Source organism: Eufriesea mexicana, unplaced genomic scaffold (genome assembly GCF_001483705.2).
Source record: "Eufriesea mexicana isolate 0111107269 unplaced genomic scaffold, ASM148370v2 scaffold2501, whole genome shotgun sequence".
Classification (NCBI taxonomy): Eukaryota; Metazoa; Arthropoda; class Insecta; order Hymenoptera; family Apidae; genus Eufriesea; species Eufriesea mexicana.
This window is the reverse complement of record NW_016910581.1, coordinates 24,441-48,913: the sequence shown is the minus strand read 5'-3', so window position 1 is coordinate 48,913 and position 24,473 is coordinate 24,441. Positions and strand designations below refer to the sequence as shown.

The following is a 24,473-nucleotide window of genomic DNA, read 5'->3' as shown; positions in this document are numbered from 1 at the left end:
TAGACCAATTTTAAAATTTTTACATGCTAGTTGACAATCTGTTTCTCATTCTATACTCATCAGTGATAAAAACAATTTTTTAATTTTAACTGAAAATATACTATAATTAGAAATAATAATCAGTGATGGTGAATGAATACTTGATAATAAAAAAAGAGAGCTTACCAATAAACTAAAAATCTCAAACTTTTCAATACTATTACGCTATAAAAGGATACGATAAATTACGATACATTTATAAAAATAGTTAATTGGAATATTGGAGCCAGATAATAACTAAACATGACAATCGCGAGATATTTTCAAACTTAACAATTTCATAATGGACATGCTTTTAATAATAAAGGAAATAATAGAGGAGCTGAGCAAGGAAGATAGTCATTAAACATTAACCCAGATATTATCCTTTCTGATTCCTACTTGTCCAATTCGTTTCTCTTCGAATTTTAAAAACTGTGTATAGGCCAATGAAGTCGCAAACGAATTTATCAAAAAAAAGGAAAATAAGAACAATTTTGTACACCATATAATAATAGGATTATAAATTTTACTTTTACTATATTGCGGAAAGAAGATAAGTATTGAAAGTTTGTATGAAAAGCCAAAGATAGAACCTTGCAACGTTGACAATTAAATAAAAATAGAAAGAAGGATAGTACAAAATAGTAAAATTTTGAGTTTTTTCCGTTTCAAGTTGTCAAACGTATCACAAACAAATTTTGACATTCTATCTTCCCAAAAATTAAATATCGCGCGAAAAATTTTGTTTCAAATAATTCAGTCGTAATTTCTCGTTATTTGGCCATAACTAATTAAGACTAAGACTAAGAAATGAATTAATTAACTAAAAAATTCTATCAGCTATTTAGTAATGAATCATTACCATTATTTTTGATAAACGACAAATGCTTGAGTTACCCAACATCACTCGCCTCTTTAATTCTCCGGAGGACAACTTTTCTTTTTCCTCCTGGAATACCCGAAAGGAGTGCCGTCTTTCGACAACAGGGAAGCAAATCATCGCGATCCATTAAAAGTAGTTTAAATTAATAAATTACTTCTCTGAAAAACTGTTACTTCAATTATTTTTATTTAAATTTATCAAACGTTCGCATATTTTTGCAACGTCAAACTTCGACGTAATTTAATTTATCGTTTATTACGAAAGAAAATATATAAAATAGATAGATAAAATCTATGTTTCTATTAACAGCAAAAAATGCTTTATTCTACTAGATGTACTAGAAATCAAACTAGAAATCAAAAGGAAATCAAAAAGATATAAATTAAATAAATAAAACGATAATAAAATGTTACAACGATATAATAAACGAATAAAATGTTAAAAAATCTTGGCGAAAAATTGCACGTTCGCACGCAGAGAAATTTGCAAATTGCATATGGTTTGTGCAGTTTCGTACCGTTTTTATTATTTTAAAACTGTTTCGAGAAACCAGTAATGTAAATGTTAAAAAACATCATAGACTAAAAGTTGATAAAGAAAATAGTGTTTCTTTATTAGCTGCAGTTTCTCAAGATCCTCACGTGCATACTCACAAGAAGAATGCAAGTCCTTCGGGTCACCGATTCGGTTCAAACTTTGCAGGTTTGTAAATCTCGTCGTGCAGTTCAAGAAAATACCATTATAGGGGCAACTACTGTCTGTCAATAACTATGACCCAAAGGTGGTATTAACAAAACGAATGTCTCGTGTCTTTTTAAAATACAGAAATTTCATTCGTATCGTGTGAGCTTACGTTGAGAGTTACTCAAAATTGCAATGAAAAAAATCATATTAATAATACTGCAGGAAGTACAAAATGTTTACCAGGAAATTTTCAAATATCTATCGAAGCAAACATGCCAGTATTTTGAACTTGTTTAGCTTTAAACAATTTTCAATTAAACGTAGAAGTAAGTATCTGCGATTCCAACAGAATGTACGTCGCGCGAAACTCTAGAAATCTTTAATATTCCTTTAATATCGCTCATTTGATATACCTTGAGATCAAATACTCGTAAGAATATTTTTTATAAAGAAAAAGAAGAAATATATAATACTTAATTTGAAAAAATGCCAGTGAGCTTGAAATCTCTTAGAAAAATGATATTTGAAAAAATTTCTTTCCATGGTTAAATGTACCTCTTGAAACAGTGCAACTTCGTGTCGAACAATTTTTGCATACGACAATTAATAAGCTGATATTCAAGGAGGCAGGACAGTTTGAAATTTTGAAAAATCGATCTTTTTTTTATCTTAAATAGTAATCTGAAGTCTTAAAAGTAATATACAAAGGATCCCAGCTTTTAAAACAAATTATTTTTAGATGTAAGGTGGTCAAAACCAATTCGCAATCTTGCGTGCTGTAACGCATCGGCACATGTATAACGAGACTTGACGTGACAGTCCATCAGCATGGAACCGATTCTATGGATAGTATTATCAGAAAAGTCGAGAAGTCGATATTATATATATGTCTTTTTTTTGTCTGCTTTGAGTGGATTGACCCAAAATTGAAACGAAATTTTGATAATACTATTTAGCATTCACGTGCAAGGAAAGTTTATTCGGCGTCATCACCAACGAGAAAATTACCGTTTAAATTGCTGCTAATACTTTCAATAAAGGCTTTCCAGTGTCTTATAAAATATAAACACTATAAATTTAATCATGAGACCAATAGCTGCTGAATTATGCGTCACATTCGACAAAAGAATTATTAAAACTCCTAATAGACTATCGTTTAAAAACTTTAAAAAATGTCGAATCGTCCGTAGATCCAGTCTATCAGCCGTGCAATAGTCTAAAGTCGAAGTAGATAGTCATATGTATGAGATAGCAATGATTGATTGCTATACAAAACAATTATAACAATTAATATTATAATAATTAATTAACAAAAATTACGTTCCGAAACTTTAAACGCGATTTTCTCGGACCTAAAAATTCGATAGATCAACTATAAAAAGCTGCCATTTTGTTAATTTTCAAAAAATTGGAAGTTTGAACGCCAATACTTAATAAACATATTATAGTTTCAAGTCCTTTTTAATATTTTTATGTCACTAATCCCATTTGGCTGGACATATTTGACACACCGAGAATGATGACGTCACAAAGATAAATAAGGGACTTTTTTGAAAATTTAACGTTGTTTTACGTAGCTTATAATACATTGAAACAAGTCACAAAAGCTTATATTGATCAAACGATTACTTGTTCTCCGGTGTTTTTTTAAAATATATCTAATTTTTGAGCGCGTCAAACTGTTCTGCCTCCTTAATTGACCCTCGTTAACTAAATCAGCCTATATGCGTACAGTTTTATGTCGGGGAGGAGATAAAAATATGGACCATACTTTCATTTTCGAGAAAAACTCGTATTAAAAATATAAAAATCGTATCGATGAAAAATGACAATAGTAACTTATAATAGTAGCTTATGACTAATTAGCTCGCTATAGATTACATATTACATTTGTCAATTAAGATAATAAGAAAATTTAATGAAACTTACCTTAAAAAAGTTTCTACACAAACAAAAATAAACATTTCCACTTTTTGTCTAACAAAACAAAAGCGAACCGCACCATTTTTGTTTGACAGCGTTAGAGGACACTAATTGTAGTATTCGTGTCAATTATTGACAGATTCAAGTAGCTGTTTAATTAGAAAAGAAAAGTCCATATTACAACCCCAGTCCATATTCCCACCTTCTACCCTACTCAATGTGACGCATAAGCTACCTACGTAAACAATGTTCATACTTTGTTAATATTACCGTTATATCGTTGTTTTGTTAAACGCTCAATACGTCGTAATTGCATCGTAGTATTTTGATAAAGCCTGTTACAGGGTTGCGATCTATAAATTAAATTCAGAACCACCAAAAAGTACATATTCGACTTTTCAACTAATTTACTTTAACATAATTACATTGATTTAAGATACGTTAATTTAACGATAATTTAGTTTAAACGTTTATTTTTTATTATTGCATTATTATTGCGCTATTAGTATTAGGTAATTTAAAACATTTTCTTTTTCTGGGGAATTATACCATAATATTAATCAAAGTCATAGGAACAAGGAAATAGGAACTCTGTTAGATATCCAACGTAATGTTCTTTGCAAGTTTGTTAATACGGATTATTACTGGTTCTAGTTCCTCGCCAAGCTTACTTATTTTATATTTTGAGTATGTGCACTGTTGTTTTACAATCTAGTTCTAAACTTATATCCAAATCTAATTCAAATTTATCTAAAAATAAAGATTACCCTAGAGCAATCCTAAATCTGTCTTAAACCTTAAAAGTATGACATGTATCGGTGAAATTACTCGAGTGGTTAATCTCCATGACATATTTCAAGATTATTAAAATTATCTTATTGTCGATAACCATGTTATTTTCGTTCATTAAACTTACAAATCTTACGAAACTTGATATACCGAAAGTTACATTTCATAATATTTTGCATGATAATTTAAATAATGGAAGATTTTTTCGATTTGTGCTACTCTTCTTAACAGAGACTCGATATATTCATATACTCGTGGAATATAATTAATATAATCAGTAAAATTCAAATTTTTTATAATATGTAATTCGTAAAATAAAGGCGAGAACGCTAAATAAAGATCGTCGAAAAGATCATAAATTGAAAAGGTGTTCATCCGTTCTTATTATTACAAAGGTACTCTTCTTCAAGAATTCGTTCCAGAGAGTCAGACAATAACTGCTGACCTCTGTATCAACGAGATATTTTTAAGTTCTTTTGGCAGAGTTTTCTACGAAATAGGTTCGAATATCGATAATCGGTAAATGGTTTCTTTCGCGTGATAATGCCCCCATTCGTCGTGTCATAACAACGCATAAATTCTTGAGTGAGAAACAAATAATAATATTTGCTTATCCACCATATTAACTCGATTTGACTTCCTATAATTGCTTTTCGTTTTCAATACTCAACGTTTCAGTGAAAAAGATCCATTACGAGGATATTCTAACCGTGCGCGCAATGATAACAAGGATAATCAGGAGAATTCTAGAAGCAGATTTCCAGTAATCTGTTCGTATGCTCTATGTTATAGTAATTCCAAAGGAATGTATTTTAATTTTTATAAACATGAAGCGTATTTGAATTAACGTGTTCATAATCTTGTTATTTTTCAAATATATCGCGTATTTCATAGGAAATTTGCAACTGAAAAATAAAGGAATAATTTAATTGATAATAATTTTAATAATTAGTAATAAAGTCCCCTATTAATTAGTTTATAAAAAATATATGTAATAAATAATTAATAACTCAATAATACAGCGTTGTAGAATTACGTACATAGAAAGTTGATGGAAAAAGCAGAGAAGCGCTGGTTCAACAAGATGGAATATTAAAATTACTTGTTTCACTTGTAAGTAATAAAGATTTCAGAAATGAGTGACCGTTCCTTTTCAAGCAAATCGCTTCTTTCTATATACTCAATTTCTTAAGCAAAACATAATGTGTACTTAAATTCCTGTGAAAAATGTTTCAGGGCTTTAAATATCCCTTCCTATATATTTTTATTATAATAGTCTATAGAATTACTGTACTACCATTCTGAATTAAAATATGCTATCGTATAATATAGTATAGTATAGTATAGTTGAATCTCCAATAGTAGATTATCCAAATTAAATGATGGGCCTGGATGTTTGGATGAAAGAATTTTCAGATAATAAAATACATGCAGTAACATTACTTGAAGTGCAGTTAGAATGAAAAATGAAACAAACTGTCCCCAATCTCTATAAAACCCTTACGGCTTTCTAATTTTACTTGGAAAATAAAAATACGCGTGGAACTTTGAATTCAAAGTGCCTCGAAAAATGTAAAAATGGATAGAACATTTTAATTTATGGGACTATAAAATTTATATACAAAGTGGTCCACGCAGCTTGCACATCTCATATTTTAGTATAGAATCTACAATTTCGTATAAAATAACGAATATGACTTTAAAATCATCGAAACGCCTGCATCTATAAACAAGTAAAAGTACATACACATGATCTCAGACATTGGGCCGATCTTCGATCCATGCGACTTCTGTGTAAAATAATTGTACCAACGAAACACACTATAGAAATTATAGAGCTATACGAGTTGCGTGGGGTATTAATAAATAGAGTGATTTTAAATTTGACACAGATTATATTTCAGTTTCAAATAAAATTAATTTTGAAAGTAAAGGGTTTAAAACGATATTATTGAAAAGTACTTTATAAGAGAGTGTTATCGGACACTTCACTTTTTTCGTTCAATTTTTAACGAATATCGCGTTAACATTGACTGTGTCATTGTAGTTTTTAACATCATTCTTAGAACGCGACTCTCGCCCTCGTATCTACACTTTATTCCACTTTGCATTTTGACGTACCTCTAATTCCTTTAATAACTATATAATTAAGCACTGTGATGGAAAATGTCGAGAAACCCATAACGTAGAATTTGAATGAAACGTCAAAATTGAATACTTAATTTAAGTTTTCGAAAGCAATTAAATATTTAGTAAACTACTATGTTTCTAATTACCTTAACGTGTACCTTCATTCATAACTCGAAAATGAATTTATGTAAAGAAGATGTATGATTACATTTTAAGTATAGTTTTACTGCACTTTGCTAATGTATCGTTCTACAATATTTGCAAAAGATGACGATATATCCTTTAAGATTTTTTCCAATTTTATTTTCAATAAAGATATATATTTTCAATAAACAACGCGATTGTAGTATTTCTCCGAGTAAACACGAAACGTTAAAAGTTATAAACGTTTAGCATTGAAGCTTACACCATTGATCATACTCTAGTTGATCCTAGTTGGTTCTAGTCACCGATACTTTCTTGTGATTAATATAAGTCAAATTGTTTTCAAATTCTCGTTACTTTGTAACGGTAAAATTATTTCTTAACAATATCTACGAAAACTTTCCACTTTAATTTTTTTTTTAAGTTCCTTTTTAAGAACTTTAACGTTTCAATTTGACCATTCGTCCAAAATTCTTTCCGTAGATAGAAAATGATAAAATAAAACTGCAATATGCAACATGTATATTCGGTGAAGGATTCTATACTTCCGTGAATTCTGGCGTAGTGAAAGCAAAAATTAGGTCGTGAACGTAAAATTATGCCGGCACAAAACGAGTAAGTATACGGTTTCAATGATCGCACATTCTGACTTTGTTCTTCAAAGGTATAACCGGTTCTACTGAATATATATTCCGATGACATGTTCATATGTCACGAAGTGCCAAGAGTTAAAAATTTTAATAATAAAGAATAATAACAGGCCTAAGGGTGTAAGTAATATATTTATCGGGAAGAAACAAATTACGATACATGTATACCATCTCAATGGCTATTTGATCTGAAAAATTTAACACTCGTATGTACACCTTTATTATATTTCTCTTATTATATATTTGAAATTAAAAAGTTCAACTTTAAGTAATCGAATGTATCGATTCTTAAGCACCTATTTAATTATTTGATGTATACCGTGACAATTTATGGGTATGAAAATTTCAATTTTCTTTAAACAGTCATGAATACACGCACGATATTCGCTTATAAACATATATCAAAGACTTTCGTAATATAGTGTTGCAATAACAATACGTAATTACAGTAATGTTCGGACACTTTTGTAATATTTTGTAGTAATGATACGTAAATTTTACAAAAATATGGGAATTAATAGGAAATTACTGGCTAGAGATAGTATATACTGTCTATTTACAAAAGCAACGAGCTAGAAGTTTAAATGGTCAATTAAGATTAATGTTGATGGTAATGTCATCTTACTTGCATCACACACATATTACAATTTAATATACGATATATCGACATACTCTGTGGCTTTAGATTTCAGTGCTTGAAGTAACGTTGTTTTGCTGTCAGTTTGCAAGAGTTTTCATTATCACACTTCTAGCTCAATTAGCTCGATTGCGAAACCTGAATATAAACAGCACTCCGAAACAAATTATTGGACGAGATTACACAATTTAAAAATTAATGTCAATTTTGTTAAATAATCGGTTTCATTCGATAAATTTTCTTGTATGTAGCTATAAAAATTATAAAATGTAAAATTTCTACGGATTCTGTTATCTTCTTTTGTTATTAAATCGAGATAAATAACATTTCCATTTCTGCAATTGCAGTTAAAGTTGTTACGAATTTACTATGGTATCTAACGAGTAGAATGAAGTATTTTTTATTTATTTCTTAGTTTAGTTTTTACTAATCTTTTTGTTTTCCGTTAAATTTAAATGAAAAAAATCCTTCAGCTCTAGAGTTCAAAATTATTTCAATAGCTGTACTGTATAAGAAACAAGGACAATTTTCCTTCGGTATTTCTTTTGAAACGAATAATTTTCTCTTTCATGAAAATTTTTATTGTTTTCGATTAAAGAATCATATTGAATGCTATTGCAGCTTCTTCCGTTCATTTTAATCCACTTATTTTGTAATTATCTTACACTTTTCCAATAATATAGATATTTTTGTAATCCAACTATAAAATTGCCAATACCAGTCAGAGTGACTGGATTCGGATTTTTTGCTTCCACAGTTTTGGAAATATGCGGGTATTTTTGACAAAATTGATGATGATGAAAATTCATGATTACATGTTAATTATTGGTATCTGTATATATTATACCTGTTATAAATTGTTGACATGTTATAGACCGATAATTAAAATACTACCTTCGGGTGACCAAATTTGGAATTTTGCCCTAACGTTTCGTTACACTATTTTCTTTTGTGTAATTGTATAATTTCATCTCGTGTAATTTTACTTTGAAATTATGAATATCAAAAGAAATTTCAATTGCTTGTAACATATTACAATATTTGCACAAAGTATTTGTCAAAAAAAACAAAAGAGACAAACGCTATAACATAATTCTGTATTTATAAAACGAAATATAACGTTTCAATGAAGTATATATTTGATCAAGTGTATGCAGTTGCAACTGCAGTTGCAGTTTCAATTTATGAAGTACATATTAACGTTTCCTTTCTTTTAAGTTTCTCCTAGAAGCAAAGAACAAATTATAAATCATTTTGTTTTGAAATTTCAATGTTTTCAATAATTCTTTAACGAAATACTTGTTCGTACGTTCTTTCGAGAACAGCTTATACTATAAAAACACACTTTAACACTGTTTTGACAAAGTTTTAATGGCAACTAAATGTCAGGAAAAAACATATTCCAATTTAATGCTTCTAATTTAAATATTCCTTTCTTAGGTTTTCAGGCTTTTCCAAGTCATCGCAAGATCAGAATCAAGTAAATGACAACGTAAATGACAATGTAAGATGTTCCCTTCGAAATATTTATTTTATTTTTAGTTTAGACTTTTGTCTAAAATATCTTTTCATACTTTCTTTACCTTGTGAAATATTTGAAATAATATGAAATATGAAAATTAAAATAGAAATACACCTTGCATGTGTGTAAATTATCGTATGCATGTCCACACGCCATGTATTTCCACAAAATTATAATTATGTGAATATCCAAGAATTTTAATATTTGAAGTCTGACAGGACAAAAGATATCTCTAATCATAGAAATGTACTTCGTAAGAATAATTAACCTGTATCTCACCTTATTTATTTATAAATACAGCAATGGCTTTTTGACGTTAATTTAATGTTATAAACGTATTTTTCACGAAACGTTTCGTGTTTCGAATAATTTTGACAAGATTTTGTATAAAGTCATAGAAAAATTTATTTGAAATTGATATAATTGGTATAAAATAGATAAGTACTTGTACTAAAAATAATTTGTAAGTTCATGTATGAAAATAATTTCTTAAACATCGAAATAGACAACGCGTCATCGTCGAAAGTCGATGTATCTCTTTAAATTTTAAAACGTTAGATAGATTACATAATATTTTTCATTTATTTCAATCGGTGAGGTAGAAATAATTGTAATTATTAATTTCCTTGCTCTTTTCAGTGATTCGGTATTTAGATGACTGAAATTATAACCACATTTTTATTTTATTTTCTCAAACATCACATACTCAACAGTTAATATTTCCACGTGAAAATATTTACATAACGTGATAAACATTTAAATTGATAGTTTCGGCAATATTTGTTCTATTAAATATTAAGGAAAGTCGTTCGGTTTCGGGATATAATACAACTATCCTTAAACAAATCATTCAGATTATTCGCGATATCGTATTGTTCAGTCAAATGACAAAAATAATCGAACATGAAGCGTATAATTTTTTATTTCAAGCCGTTGAAACAAGTGAAAAAAAATTATATCAAAACGTACGATGATTATATAATTATATGAAGTAAAGTAAAAAATGATAATAAAATAGAGAAGGAAATAAAATGAAATAGAAAGAGAATATGAAATAAGAAGAGAATAAATACCGTAACAATAAGTATAAAGTAAAGAAATATGATGATAACAATAACTATAAAACTTAGTGGGAAAAGAATATAAATAACGGACTAACTTTTACACGAAGAACGTTATTGATGAATTAATTTAATAAACGTATAGAACGTGATAAAAAAATTAGCACAATTAATCGAGATTCATGAGTATATTGTAGGATACCATTTTCAAGGAAGTTGCCAGTCGGCTATTGCCAACAAAAACAAATTATAAATCGATCGATATTTTCTAGAAGCAAATGGAAAAGTTATTCTATATAACAAGTTCAAGTTGCTTGGCTCCCCTACGGGGAGGTGAAGCGTAGGTTAAGGAAAGCATAAAAGCGTGGTCCTTGACAACCAAAACAGAGTCCTTAGAAATCGGTTGTGACCAGCGCAAGCGTGAGTCGCTTGGTGTTGGAAAAAGAGTTTCAAAAGAGTGCGTCCTTGTGTGTTTTCATTTCGTTATCTTGGTGTTCTTTTCCTAAGTTAAATCAGTTAACGAGTTTTGAGTTTGCGTTATTGTGTTCTTGTTCTTTCGTGAATTTTCGGTGTCTCAAGAGCAGTATTTGCCATCCTACAATATAATATATTTGCATTTATAAAATTGAAATAATTCGGGATGCATGGAAAAGTAATTGAACAGTTGCACTCACAGCGCGCGGCGTTCTATACATATGAAATATCGCCACTTCACTCTACTGTCAACTTACGACGAATCCACACGAACCCCGTTACGATATGTAAGAGCCGTAAAGTGCCTACTCTCGCATCACACCGCACTTTACGTAGGACCTTCGCCGCCACTCGTTCGTCTTACAACGAACTGTTAGTCCAGGACGAGTCAATGACAAAGAACCGAGCGCTTATAAATCAGCACACAAGAAAACCAAAAAGTCCACCATATCTTTAGAGCTTCGGCCGATAATATGAACGATAGACTATTGATAAAAAGGAAAGTCGAACATTTTGATTTATGTATAGTCAGATAAATAAAAAATTACAAAAAATGTTAGCCTGTTAATTGGAAAGAACAGACTAACTCGCTACCTGTCTGGATATCTTGAACGTGATAATTTATTTATGCATCTACATGTATCCATCCTATTTTGTATACTTCGCTCTATGTGTATCTAAAATACATTACGACATTTATACAAGCAAGAATTAAAAGCACTTTCAACCAGAATTGATTAACCTTGGTTAATTTGTAATTTTATGGCTGAAGGAATTTCTAATTAAGATATGATCGAGTTAATAAATTAGATTTAAAACTGTTGACTATACATAGTAGAATATATTTCAGTAAGAAAACGTTAACGATATTGATCACTTGTACGATACTATTCTATTTTATGACAATATATGTTTCTAATACTTTTTGCGAATTACTATGCATAAGTGAAGTTTGTTAGAATATGAAGTTCTTCCTTTTTTAAATTTTTTCAAATAAATAAATAATAAAATTATAAATTTTAACAAAGCGGAATAAATAATTGTATTATATTTACTGAGCTATTATTTATATATTGATATCCGATATATGTAAAAATATAAAAATTTTAGTGTACAAACAGTGATCGGTAATTTACAATCCTTGTACCCTATTCGATGAAGAACGAAATACAGTGCTGCTCATTTTAATATGATAAAAAATATCTGCGAACGATACATGACATTCTTCATCGTTGTTTTTAATTCATCATTATTAGCGAATCATCGCGATCCGATAATACATGTCCTTAATATATTATAAAAACAGACAGTTAAAAAATTAAAAATAATCAACTTTTGGTACACATGTAATATTAAGAACAAGCGAATAGAAAAGTAATGAAACTATGTGTAAATGTTTCATATCGATATTTTATAGATATATAGATAATTTTTGATGGCATCATCAAATATATCGATAATCTATCGATAATCGGAAGGTTCAAATCTAATATTAGAGCCAAATGGATAAGAGTCGTATAAGCAAGAATACTAGCTAGAGTACTAGTAGCTCGATCTCGAACCAAAGGTTAGCAACTAAAGTATAAATCAGAACATGTGTATAATAAGAGTAACGGGAACAAATAAATTTTCCAATTATCGATGTACGTGATCACAGTTACGTAATGTGACGCAAAAGTTACATGTTTATAACCATCTTTATACGATGGAAAAGTTTCGATAAATTTAATTATAAATTAAAGTTGAGAAATTCCTTGTAGTAATACTAATGGAATTAATTTATGAATATAACTTATGAGTATGAATATTATTTGACCAAGTTTTACAAAGTTTAATTATTTTATAAAGAAATAATAATTTTATGCATGAAATAATAGAGTAACTCTTTGGAAGAAGAGTATTTTACGAAATAGGTTGTTTCATCGATTACCACATTTTTATTCTATTCTCCATTTCTTAGACTATTTTTCATTAGAATATTAATCTCATAGGCTTTTCGTCAATACTACAATTTTTTAAATAAAAAAATTCAACTTTGTATATCTTGATATTCCTAAGAAACTCTTAAATTATTATTTTTAGGAATTTTCGAAATTTCTTTATCGATAAAACATAAACTGATTTTTAGTGATTCTTGGAAACGCTACTTAAAATTTTATAAATGCCAATACGCCTCCAAACTTCGACACAAATTCTATCTCCTCTTTATGCAGTAGAAAAATGTAATAATGCTATGAAAACAAATATAATTCTTAAAACAAATTTTAATATTTCGATACAATTGGAAATATTTCTTTCACTTTAGTCGCTGCATTTGAAATTTTTCTAACGACCTTATTAATTTGTCGTGAGAAAAAATTGATCGTATCTGTATATTAATTTTTGACAACTTTATTTGCGTCATATATGTATAGCAATTAATATTTATGGAAGTACATAAATTCATAATAACATGAAAAATGTAAAAATATCTGAAACGTAATGAAACATCTAGAACACGGTAAACGTCTTCGTACTTTCTGTTTTCGTATATTCTTGATTTTTCTAAAATTTCTGCAATAAGTGTGAACAATGTTCGGCTAGAAAAATGAATTTTAAGCAAATATAACTATATATATAATTCTACTTATTATTCAATATTTATTAAATAAGCTATTTACATGTCCGCTTAAATTTTCATAATGAATTGCATACAAGTAAAGCGAAAGACTGCACTTTTATGAAAATATTACTAAAAACTCAGAAGCAAGTGAAATATATGCGTAATAAGCATATGTAAGCATAAGCATGCGTAATATGCGTTTCCTAAATCTTATCTCGTAAGATCGTATATAATTCGAATACGATATATAACGCGTAAAATACGTTGTCACAATTAGCATTAGTTTTATCTGGGAGCATTGTAAACACGAATAGTGTCCTAAGTTGAAGTAAAATTAACACTCGATCGAAATACTACTTCTAAAATAGTAACTAAATCGAGACCACGACCCAAGAAATTACTAACAAATTTAACGAATAAAATTTCGATAAATTAAATAGAATCTTACAAATTTGTTTCATATCAACGTGTACAGCAGAGCGATATGTAATTTTTTTGAAAACGATGTTGTAAGAAATACTTGGTAAAGAAAAATAATAGAAAAAAATGATTACTCTTCGTAAAGTTTGACATTTCGTTAATGTTACAATGGAACACTGGAATCAAGTAATATTCACTGATGGGAGCAAGTACAACATATTCGGGTCTGACGAACGATGCACAGTATGGTGGCAAAAAAGTAGCGAACACGAGAAAAAAAGTTTGCAATCGACTGTAAAGCACGGTGGAGGATCAGTCACAGTTTGGGGCTGCATCACTGCATACGCCGTTGAATTATAAATGATGTCATGCACCACGAAACGTATATCGGTCCGAAAATATAGCAAAAAAGAAATATTCACGCTTGCAAATAAAATAGTATGATAAAACAATTATATGTTTCTACAAGATATTAATTATTCAAAATATAGATACATAATGTGCCCCAGTAATTAAAAAATCTTCCTGTGTCTTCAAATATAAAGTATTCTAGAAAATTTATAAAGCTGTATAAATGTGGTAGAAACTTATCTAAAAGAAAAATTTCAAGATTTCTGTATTTCTTGCGTTTTTAAAGGCAAGAAAATGTCAAATAACGTAATAGACAATTTGATAATTGTGTGCTATAAAAATTCAAAGCAATTACTTTGTCTCCCATGAAATACTGAAACAATGAAATGATTAATTTTTTTTCGTTATGTTCGTGTTTAAAATTTTTTAAATTTCGACGCGTAAAATTAAAATACGTGAATACTTATTATGCTTATATTTCTAATACTTTTCGAGTTTTCGTTAATATTTGTAGGAAAAATTCAATAAAAATTGAATTATAAGCAGAATTATACCTGTTACGAATTATAAAATTCATAAAAATTGAATCATGCACAGAATGGCATAGATCTTAAATTGCACTTCATTGCTGTACTAATATTTTCATATTCGTGGAATGGCATCGATCATGTTCACGAACTTATAGGATATAAAAATTGCGATATTTATAATATATATATATATATAAATTAACGATAAATTATACTTACTTCATCGGGGTAATTACCACCGCAATATACATCGCATCTAGCAACTCTGATAGAGTCATATTCTTCGATGTATCTCGTCCAAGATGCGAGACATCCTGGTAAAAGCAACCACCAAAGCCACCATTCTGTAAAAAATCAAACTAATATTGAATAACATTGTGGCGGATGAAGTAAATTGAAATCTGTATGAAACAAAATGCGATGAGCTTAAGACGGATTGAATTACATTTGCTTTTGTTCGAAAGGTTGATACCGATACGAATACCTAGTAAATTAATACACTTTCCAAGCATGACATATTATACACCAACTATGCAGCAGAAGTAGCATTGTGGATTGAAAGAAAGCAGTCAACTCCTACTTCTGTCTTCTTTCGTTAATCGGAGTATTCTTTCTACGATCAGGTGTATAATTTGTTGAGCTATAATTGTAGCCGATTTTTTATTTGGTTAAAGAAAAAGGATAAAAAAATAAGGCGAATTGCGATATATTCGTGAAAATATAGCTACTCTTTCAAATAAATTTATGAATATTTAAGATGTTAATGCCGCCGTTACAGAAATTGTAAAGAATGGTAGAAAATAATAAATGTTTCGCACTAAAGTTAAACTAAAATCACCCATTATAGGTCATCGAATTACAAACTACTATCTAAATTTTCGTGTACATGTATACGAAGTAAATGGAAATTATATAATTCGATAATGATTATAAATCACATGGATGAAACTCTGATCACGTGCTTGATAACAGAGGTGCAACGATACGCGTGATTAATATGCTAACACTTGGGTGCACGAACTTGGTACGTATGTGAAGCATTGGCGCAACAAATGCCAGCGATTTACGCATTTAGCGATTTACGTATTTGAAATTCGAGTTCTTCTAGTCTAACCGCACGTTTGTTTATACAAAATGTTACATTGCAACTTAACTTTTGCATTTACGAATTTTTGCATTTGCAAACTGTAATTTTACCAACGCAACCTGTAAGCTTGTATACTTTTAAGAATCATCTGTATAATCATTTACATGGAAACGAATATCTATACCTTCGTTGTCTCGTTAATATGGCTTTTAACCATAATTATGTAAACCATAACTAAATAAGATTTACTCGGAATATTCGAGATTTACGTATTATTTCGTACAAGAAAAAAGGAAAAAAGGGTAAAAGATAGGGAACTCTCTCGTATTTTCTTGTAAGAAGGGTAACGTTATTATCATATTTATCATATAACAGTTTTCGCAAACCTCCTACACGTATAAGGGTTTATACGCGTACGATTATAATACGTACTTTATATGCACCCTGCATGTTTCATTGAAATTATATTCTATTTTACATTTTTACACCGCGATAAACCCATATGCATAAATAATCGAAATTTGTGGTATTTAAGAAGAAAGCCACTTACATTGCGCGATATATACACATGTATGTTCTTTATATCATATATCTATCGCATGCCATATCGTATGTCTGTCATAAATACGTTGATACAAATATAGTCTGTGAATGCATATCCGTATGCCTTAAATTATATGCGTTTTAAAAGTGCTTTATACCGTTCAGCTATCTTGATAAAGTACCATTCAAGTACTTCACGATGAAGTCACTTATACGAAGAATCGAATCATTCTTCTTGGTGGACAAAAAGAGAAACTCGATAAACTCGGTTTCATCCTGGTCGACTTAACGACAAATATCTTGATATAAAAGATATTAAAGAAGAATATTAATAATCTTATTCGCATATCACGTTACATAATTCGATTGGGAAGTTGTTACCGTACAGATTCTCGAGATAGGATTTAAATCGAATATCGCGTGTTCCTGTATCGTTGCTTTCATACTCGAACTTTGAAAAATATTTATTTCCCGTCCATTGACGTTATAAACATTACGGAACAAGTCGCGTAGATAATGGTCTCGATGAAAGAAGAAGTTGGAAAAAAGAATTCTTTGTAGCTTAACGAGTCCATTTGTGTAATATAAGAATCTTCAATCGCTCGAATTCGCTAAGGAAGTAGTAGGTAAGAGGTATTTTAAAAAACCGGTTCAATTATCGTCGTACAACTTCACTGTGGTTCGTGATAGCCAGATGATAAAAAATTAAATGGATTCTCGGTAATTCTGTAATACTTCTATTTTAAATAATTATTCGTGATTATTTCCTGTTAATCCGACGCACTGATAGAATGTTCAAATGTTTCGTGACACCTTGCACGAAGAAATAGATCCGTTAATCACCGATATGCCATCATATTTCCCGGCACGTAATAACGAAATTAAATAAAATTAAGAATTTAAAATTGCACGAAATAAAATATGACATTGCTATTTTGTAAAATCGTTATCGATTAACATTTAAGCGAGAAATAAACGATCTATTTATAAAACCATCGTCTTTCTATGAAATTATTTTCTTTCGTCGATGCGCTCGTATAATTCCCCTTTACTACCTACTCCAAGAACTTCGATCGAGTTGTATCGATAAGATGCACATCACGTCGAATGACATGAAATGACATGGAATGACATCGAGCAGCATACAAAAAACTATTAACCGAAATGCTATAAATTAATAACGATGTAATTAACGATGAGATAATGATCTTCCTGTAACAAAAGTTTTACATAAATTTTGAATTCGATGAGCCGTATCGAGATATCCGGTCCCCTTTTTAGCATTAATTTAAACGATATGCATGTATTTATATGGATATTTTCTAATATTCTTCAATTCTGTCTACACGCGTAATTAGCTAACTATTTTGAATAGGTTTTAGAAGTAGTATCTAAAACAATACGAATCATTTCATACGTACGATTGTACGTATTTATTTAAAAATAATATAGATAAACGCTTCTAGACCAGTCGTAATATACAAAAAGTTAAATAAAGAACGCGTTGGTGGTGAAGATTGTACTTAATATTTTAAAGGTGGTGAAAATGATAGTTAAATCTTACGTAACTAGGATAGAATATTTGAAGTGATACGGAGGCGAAAAGATTGGAAGGCAGGAAAAAGCTGGGATTAGAAATGGAAACTATGGTGGCGATACACTATCGCGGGCACGATAGTCGGAATGTAAAGGAATCGCGTTGGTAAAAACGAAGAGCCGACAGGGCGATTGGAGATACGTACGTTTGAAAATAGCTGGTAAAGTAGAGTCGATGGAGGATTTCACGGCGTAATTCGAGCCAGCAGCTACGGACATCAGGGGTGTCAAAGGACTTCCGTGCGTTAGAAGAGGCAGCGAGCAGAAGCGCCGGAAGCGGTGCGGCATATCCTCTGTAAGACGTGGTTGCTCGGCTAACAAAGTAGCGGAGTGATCTTCGTGTGCGATCGAGAAGCGCGCGCCAGCGAACCGGTAAAACCGAAGACGAAGCGAACCGATCGCAGCGAACCGTTTGAACTGAGATCGGGCTTACTTTCTTGCACGGTCCGATCCTCTCCTGCACTTCTCTGGCACTTCTCCTACTACTTCGACCCACGCCATTCGTTCCCACCACCCTGCTACCACCCGTCGCAATGATCGAATCATTAACTTTGGAAAGGGTCCTGTGCCAGTGGCGAATACAAGCCTCTCCTTCCCTCCCTCTCTCGCTCCTCTCTCTCTCTCTCTTTCTCTTTTCTCTCTCCTCTCTCTCACTCTCTTTCTCTCTCTCTCTCTCTCTCTCTCTCTCTCTCTCTCTCTCTCTCTCTCTCTCTCTCTCTCTCTCACTCTCTCTCGTCATCTCTCACTTTCTTTCTTCTTCGAGTCTTTCGTTCGATATTACCCGCGTTTCCCTTCGCCGCTCCTTACGCTTGTTTTCTTTCTTTTTCGATAACAATTTCTACCAAGCGCGTTAGATTGTTCGAGTATCCTGTCATTCTTAGCCAAGCGATCTCCAGCAACGAGAACGCACGGCAAGTAAAGCGAGCGAGTAGAACGAACGATAAGAATGCACGACGAAAAGATAAAAGTAACTTGTTCTTCTATGTAATTCGATATATACGTTTTCTTTATCCTGCACCTTGTCGAATATTTAGCTATTTCGAACGAACTGTCTTTTAAATATGCTAATACAACGGAAATTTTAAATGCCCCTTTTCTTAAATTCGCTTTCATAGCTTGGCTTCTTTACATTGTATCGCTTTCTCTACGAAATATCGGTGTAGCTCGAGGTTACGAAATATAAGTAACGTCGAAATATTCAATATAAGTACTTATCCCTCCTTTATTTTCCAGTACATACAGCAATGCCCCTAACCTATTGAACGCAATCACGCGCTAATTGAGATTCGCGTTCATAAACGCGAAGGAAAGTTATAGATCGAAATGATAGATATATTTTGTACGATTCGATGAAACATTTTTGGTTTTAAAAGAAGAAATGAGAAAAGAAAGTGAAAAGTTTCTATATTATAGAGATAATCTGGGATAATTTATTTTTTTAAAGATAGACATGCACATAGAAGACGATGAAAATTGATGAACAAGAGAAAGCGAAAGCTGTTGTATTCCCGTTTGGGAAATCGATAAAGACGTAAAAATGCGTATAAATTGTAGATATATTTTAATACGAGCACGAAAGCGAAAAGACCCCAAGGAAAAATATTTATCGTTTACGTAGGCGTAAAAAGAAGAAGAAGAGGAAAAGGTGAAAAAGAGCGTTAGGAAATGCGATATAAACGAGTATATATTTATGAAATAATTTGGAAAGATTATTCGAAGGGAAAATTTGACGACGCGACAAACGCGATTGAAAATAAATTACACGACTGGCTCTCGCTTTAGTTGTATCGCGATTCGCGATAGTTGTAATTTTCCAGTTTCGTAGCTCGGACACCGGCCGTATTTAGATGAGCGTCGAAGCTTAAATATCAGCGACTACGGCCGATTCGAAAGTCTGGTAAAAGTTTGGTAAATTCGTGCAGGTCGCTGAATAAATTAACCCGGAAATGAAACGGTCGTTTTGTTTAAAACGTGTTTCGGTTAGATATCGCAGAGCGTGGATATATCTACGCGCTCGTTGCGAATCTCTCTCGGTCCAGCCTGCCGCGCAGGTATTGCAACCTGTGTGGCATGAGAACGGGGCCTTCTCTTCTCACATAATGAACGACTTCGAAGAACGGTAGTGGCATTGACCTGAATCTATTAGGGCTTCGGTTTGGCGGTATTATAGCTGCCCGTGAATCAATCCCTTACTTAGCAACATTCGTGGACCACACGAAACTCCGTATAGCTCATTATACCGGTCCTTATTCCACGCTTCTTATGTCTTATGTAGGATAAACGTAAACTTTGTTCCTTTTGTATCCTTTGCCAATTCTCTAACCGATGTATAAGTTGAACAAAAGCTCGTGTCCCGCTGTTTCAACCTCTAGCTGTATCTTGGATTTTGAACACGTTCCGCGTATCGAGATAAACTTACTCACCCATACCGATACACGCGTGCATCGTGTACGAGATAAAACTTTCTTCCCTCTTTCCTTCCATCGTTTCTAACTCCCAGTTAATCGATGGATTATCCGTTTCCGATTATTTCGCGACACTTGAATTCCAATTCTAGAATTCGTTTGAATTTGCCTCATTCTTATTACGTTTTACCAGTTGTTCCCATACCTCGCTGCGATTTTTCATCGCTCCTTATTCGAGAATTCCTTCTAAATGGTAAGTAATACGAGACTTTACCCATCAAAGTATGAGTTTTCGTCATCGTGTTGGTTATATACGTGGTTATACAACCTATGCATACGTTCGGCTGAAACTCTTACGTAGTATCATGTCATTATTGAGTATCACCGAATACTCTGTTACTCCAAATGTTATAAATTACGCGTTTTTCTCTGCTAACTGTTCTACCGTTATCATTATTAAGAATATCTAAGAAAGAGATAAATATTTCAAGCTGTCAAATTTCTGACATTTTCGTGAAGAAGGATTGAAAGGTAGCTTGGAAAATATCGCTTTAAAAGAATTGAAGATTCTGAAAATATAATCCATGACATGTATCATCTATATATTCGCACAAGTAGGTATATACGTGTAAATAGAACATACGAAAAGAAAAATTAAAGAATAATACGGTACTACAATTTATAAATTCTTTTCATCTTCTAATTATACAATTACAATACAACTATAATACAATTACATTTTATCTTCTTCGAATAAATAATATTGAATTTTATATGTTAAATACGCTTACATTAAAAATTTCTGACTAATTATGTAAGTATAGACAAATGAAATTTTCCCCTTTTTTGGTTTTTTTTTTTTTTTTTTTTTTCTAACAAGACACCAATTTATTATACCGACATATATTTATTCCTTTGTTTTAAAAAAAGGGAAAGATTGGAAATATACGTCAAACTGCTGCTCAATTAATCAAGGCATTTCTAACAAGTTATAAATTCCCAAAGTATTTTTTTTGCATACGGAATAAGGAACTTGCACCAAAATTCTATAATCTTATTCAACATTAATTTTTCATGGATCCAAGTACACAATTGATGTGGCCCAAACTATTAGTTACTTTGTCAGAATGACATTAACTTGTAGCATTTTAGTCGATGTCTAAATAAATTTGGTTTAACCTATACCTTCTATCCTTTGCAAATTTCAAACAATTTAGATAATAATTTTTGCATGTTTAATACCCATAGCACATTACGTAGATACATTACATAGATCAAGTATGTTGTTTGCATATGAATACGACTGAATCGTCCAAATAGAAATTTACCCGAGAGCATTAAATTTGTCCTTATTTATATATAAAATCTGTCGCTAAAATATCGCTAAAATATCGCTAAAATATCGCTAAAATATCGCTAAAATATCGGCTTCGTTAAAATTTATGATATATTTGTGAAGGTTTATATGGAAGGTTAAAACGTGTTTTGGTATTTCGAAGAAAATAACAAAGGTACAATAAGTATAGAATCGTGTAATTATACTCTGGAACACTTCGAGCTATTCTATCAATTATATACTTTAATGGCGCTTTCTGCGAAAAGAAAGCCGATAAGATAAAAATGGTAATTAAACATTTGCAGCCTCGTATTTAGGTGCAAATAATAATCAAGTCTTGAAGCATAATTGAACGTCGAAACGTAATGACAGACGACGTACGATTACCACTTATACCTTTGTGCACGAAATAATCATATACTTTAAGATATCATACTTAATCCTTAACTACGTGTAATAATAACAATAACGCGATAAAAGATTTATGTTCTTGGTCGCTCTAACGTACTTGAATAACAAAATTTATCCAATAGTCGAATAAATTAATGTTAAAAATAACGGCAACTTTTGTATTATAAAATTCCATTAAAAAACATGTGGGTAAAATAAAGATATTTCTTTATTTTTCAAATGTAATTATTCATTACCTTTTACCTTCTACTTTATATCTTCTTAAATGATTTAATAATTATAACTTTCTGTACTTGGTATATTTTATCTTGACACGATGCAAGTGCAATATTATAAAAAGCTTATATTAAACGCGAGAAACGTGTCCCAATTTATGTACCCATTTACATATTATTATGGTAAATACATGATCAACGAAACATACGCGTAAGTATATATATTGTTATTTGTTATTTCCGTACTAATATCGTTTCTTATTGGATTATTTCATTTTCTATTTTAAATTAAATATTTTATTTAAACATTTGTCTATAATTTCTACAGGATAATAATTTTTAAATTAAGCATTTGAGATTCCTTTCATTTTTCGTCATTTTGAAGATAACCTTGAAGCTATAATTTATTCTATATTCTATAGTTAAGTGTAATTAATTATGTGTGTGAATACTTAATAAATCATATATCTCTCTTTTATAATTAAAATTCTATTGAAATATAAATCGTGTATCTATTTCTATTAAACTTCAGTTCTCACCTCATAAAACAATTATTTATTAAACTTTTATTGAAATGTGCAATTTGTAATGACCCAGTTTATAAACGGATAAACAACAAACTGTATATTGTATCAGATCAATTTTCATCCTGAATTTTTCGCGCAACCAGCTAATAAATATTTCTTAGAAAATTTGTTATATCTATACTTGTTGAATACCTGTTGAATCTTATAACTTGCTAATATACAGAAAATATGAAAACATAATTAAAACTACTTAGTTTTTTAAATAACTATGCAATTATGAAAGTGTATTAATACTGTAATTTACTAGGTTACAATATATTTATAATATCTGATTTAATATAAAATAATTGCTAAGAATAATAATGCAATAATAAAGCAAAGTGAATAGAAAAATATAAATGCAATCTCAAATTCTGAAAGATCTCTAAATTACGCCCTATACTCTATATTTTCTGCATACCTATTTTACTTGTGTATGGCTACTATATATCACGATTTTATGCTTTATACCTTTTTCTTTGCAGACTCATTAGCAATACATCTTCATAATTTAATTAGTTTCTTTCACATTTTTTTACCGAGGAAGAGACATCTGCATACTGATCATGCAAATTTATAATTGATCGATCATGTCTAATGAAAATAGGTTTTCAATAATTTAACGAAAATATGTTAATACCTATATTTAATAATATTATGTTAATAACTTATTAATACTCATACTATTTATGCATTATATAATATGATAAAATTTAAGAATATACATCCACTCGTATTCTCGAAGAATATGCCGATCGATTACAATTATGAACAAAAGCAACGTTCAATTAATATTTACAATTTATGTAATATTTTTTAAAGTAATGTACTAATAGCACATCTGAATATATATTTGTTGTTTTATTAATTATTCACCCCGTATACGATAAATTTTAGTTAAGTAAATATGTACTATTTGGAATTAACATTTGCAACTTTTTAAACATTTTTTATACGAAGAACGGACGTAACAGACGTGAAAGAACGGATAGAAAGTGAATGGACAATCTTAATGTATGATTTATTATAGTAACAAAAACGTGCGTATATTTTATTTTAAGAACTTTCGTCTACCATTATGGTCTTGGTCCATTATGTAACAGGATTTATTACATATTTCGGATATATTTTATTTTTCGCACATAAAAGCAAGAAAGTTGCATCAAAATGTGCAACTGTGTATAAATAAAAATGATCCCAGTGTATTGCTACACACCATATGTTTCCTAAAAGAAAATAATAATATATAATTTTAACGAATACGTTATGATTTATAGCAATCGAGAATCAACATATGCACATGTACTTGATTTATTTAAGTAAGATTACGAAACATCCAATACGTATCGAAATATTCTTTTTTCATAACTTTTCTATAACTTTAATCTTTAAACATTTAGTAGCAAATGATTTTTAAAACATTAACGTCATTATGGAAAGATAAATCAGATTACATCAAATCCGTCAGGATTTATATCATTAAATTATATAAT

At 30.4% G+C, this 24,473-nt stretch overlaps 1 protein-coding gene across 1 annotated transcript in view; it reads right to left on the bottom strand.

Annotated features, from left to right (window-relative positions):
- Kal1 (anosmin-1 Kallmann syndrome 1) overlaps window positions 1-18,489 on the bottom strand; it is a 108,222-nt gene extending 89,733 nt beyond the window's left edge. Inside the window, exons 1-2 of the mRNA XM_017903649.1 lie at window positions 18,194-18,489; window positions 15,041-15,165 (exon numbers count right to left, since the gene is read on the bottom strand). Of these exons, the coding sequence (XP_017759138.1) occupies window positions 15,041-15,165; window positions 18,194-18,335 (267 nt within the window). The 5' untranslated portion in view covers window positions 18,336-18,489. The remainder of the gene's footprint in view (window positions 1-15,040; window positions 15,166-18,193) is intronic.
- Between the last annotated feature and the right edge of the window lie 5,984 nt (window positions 18,490-24,473).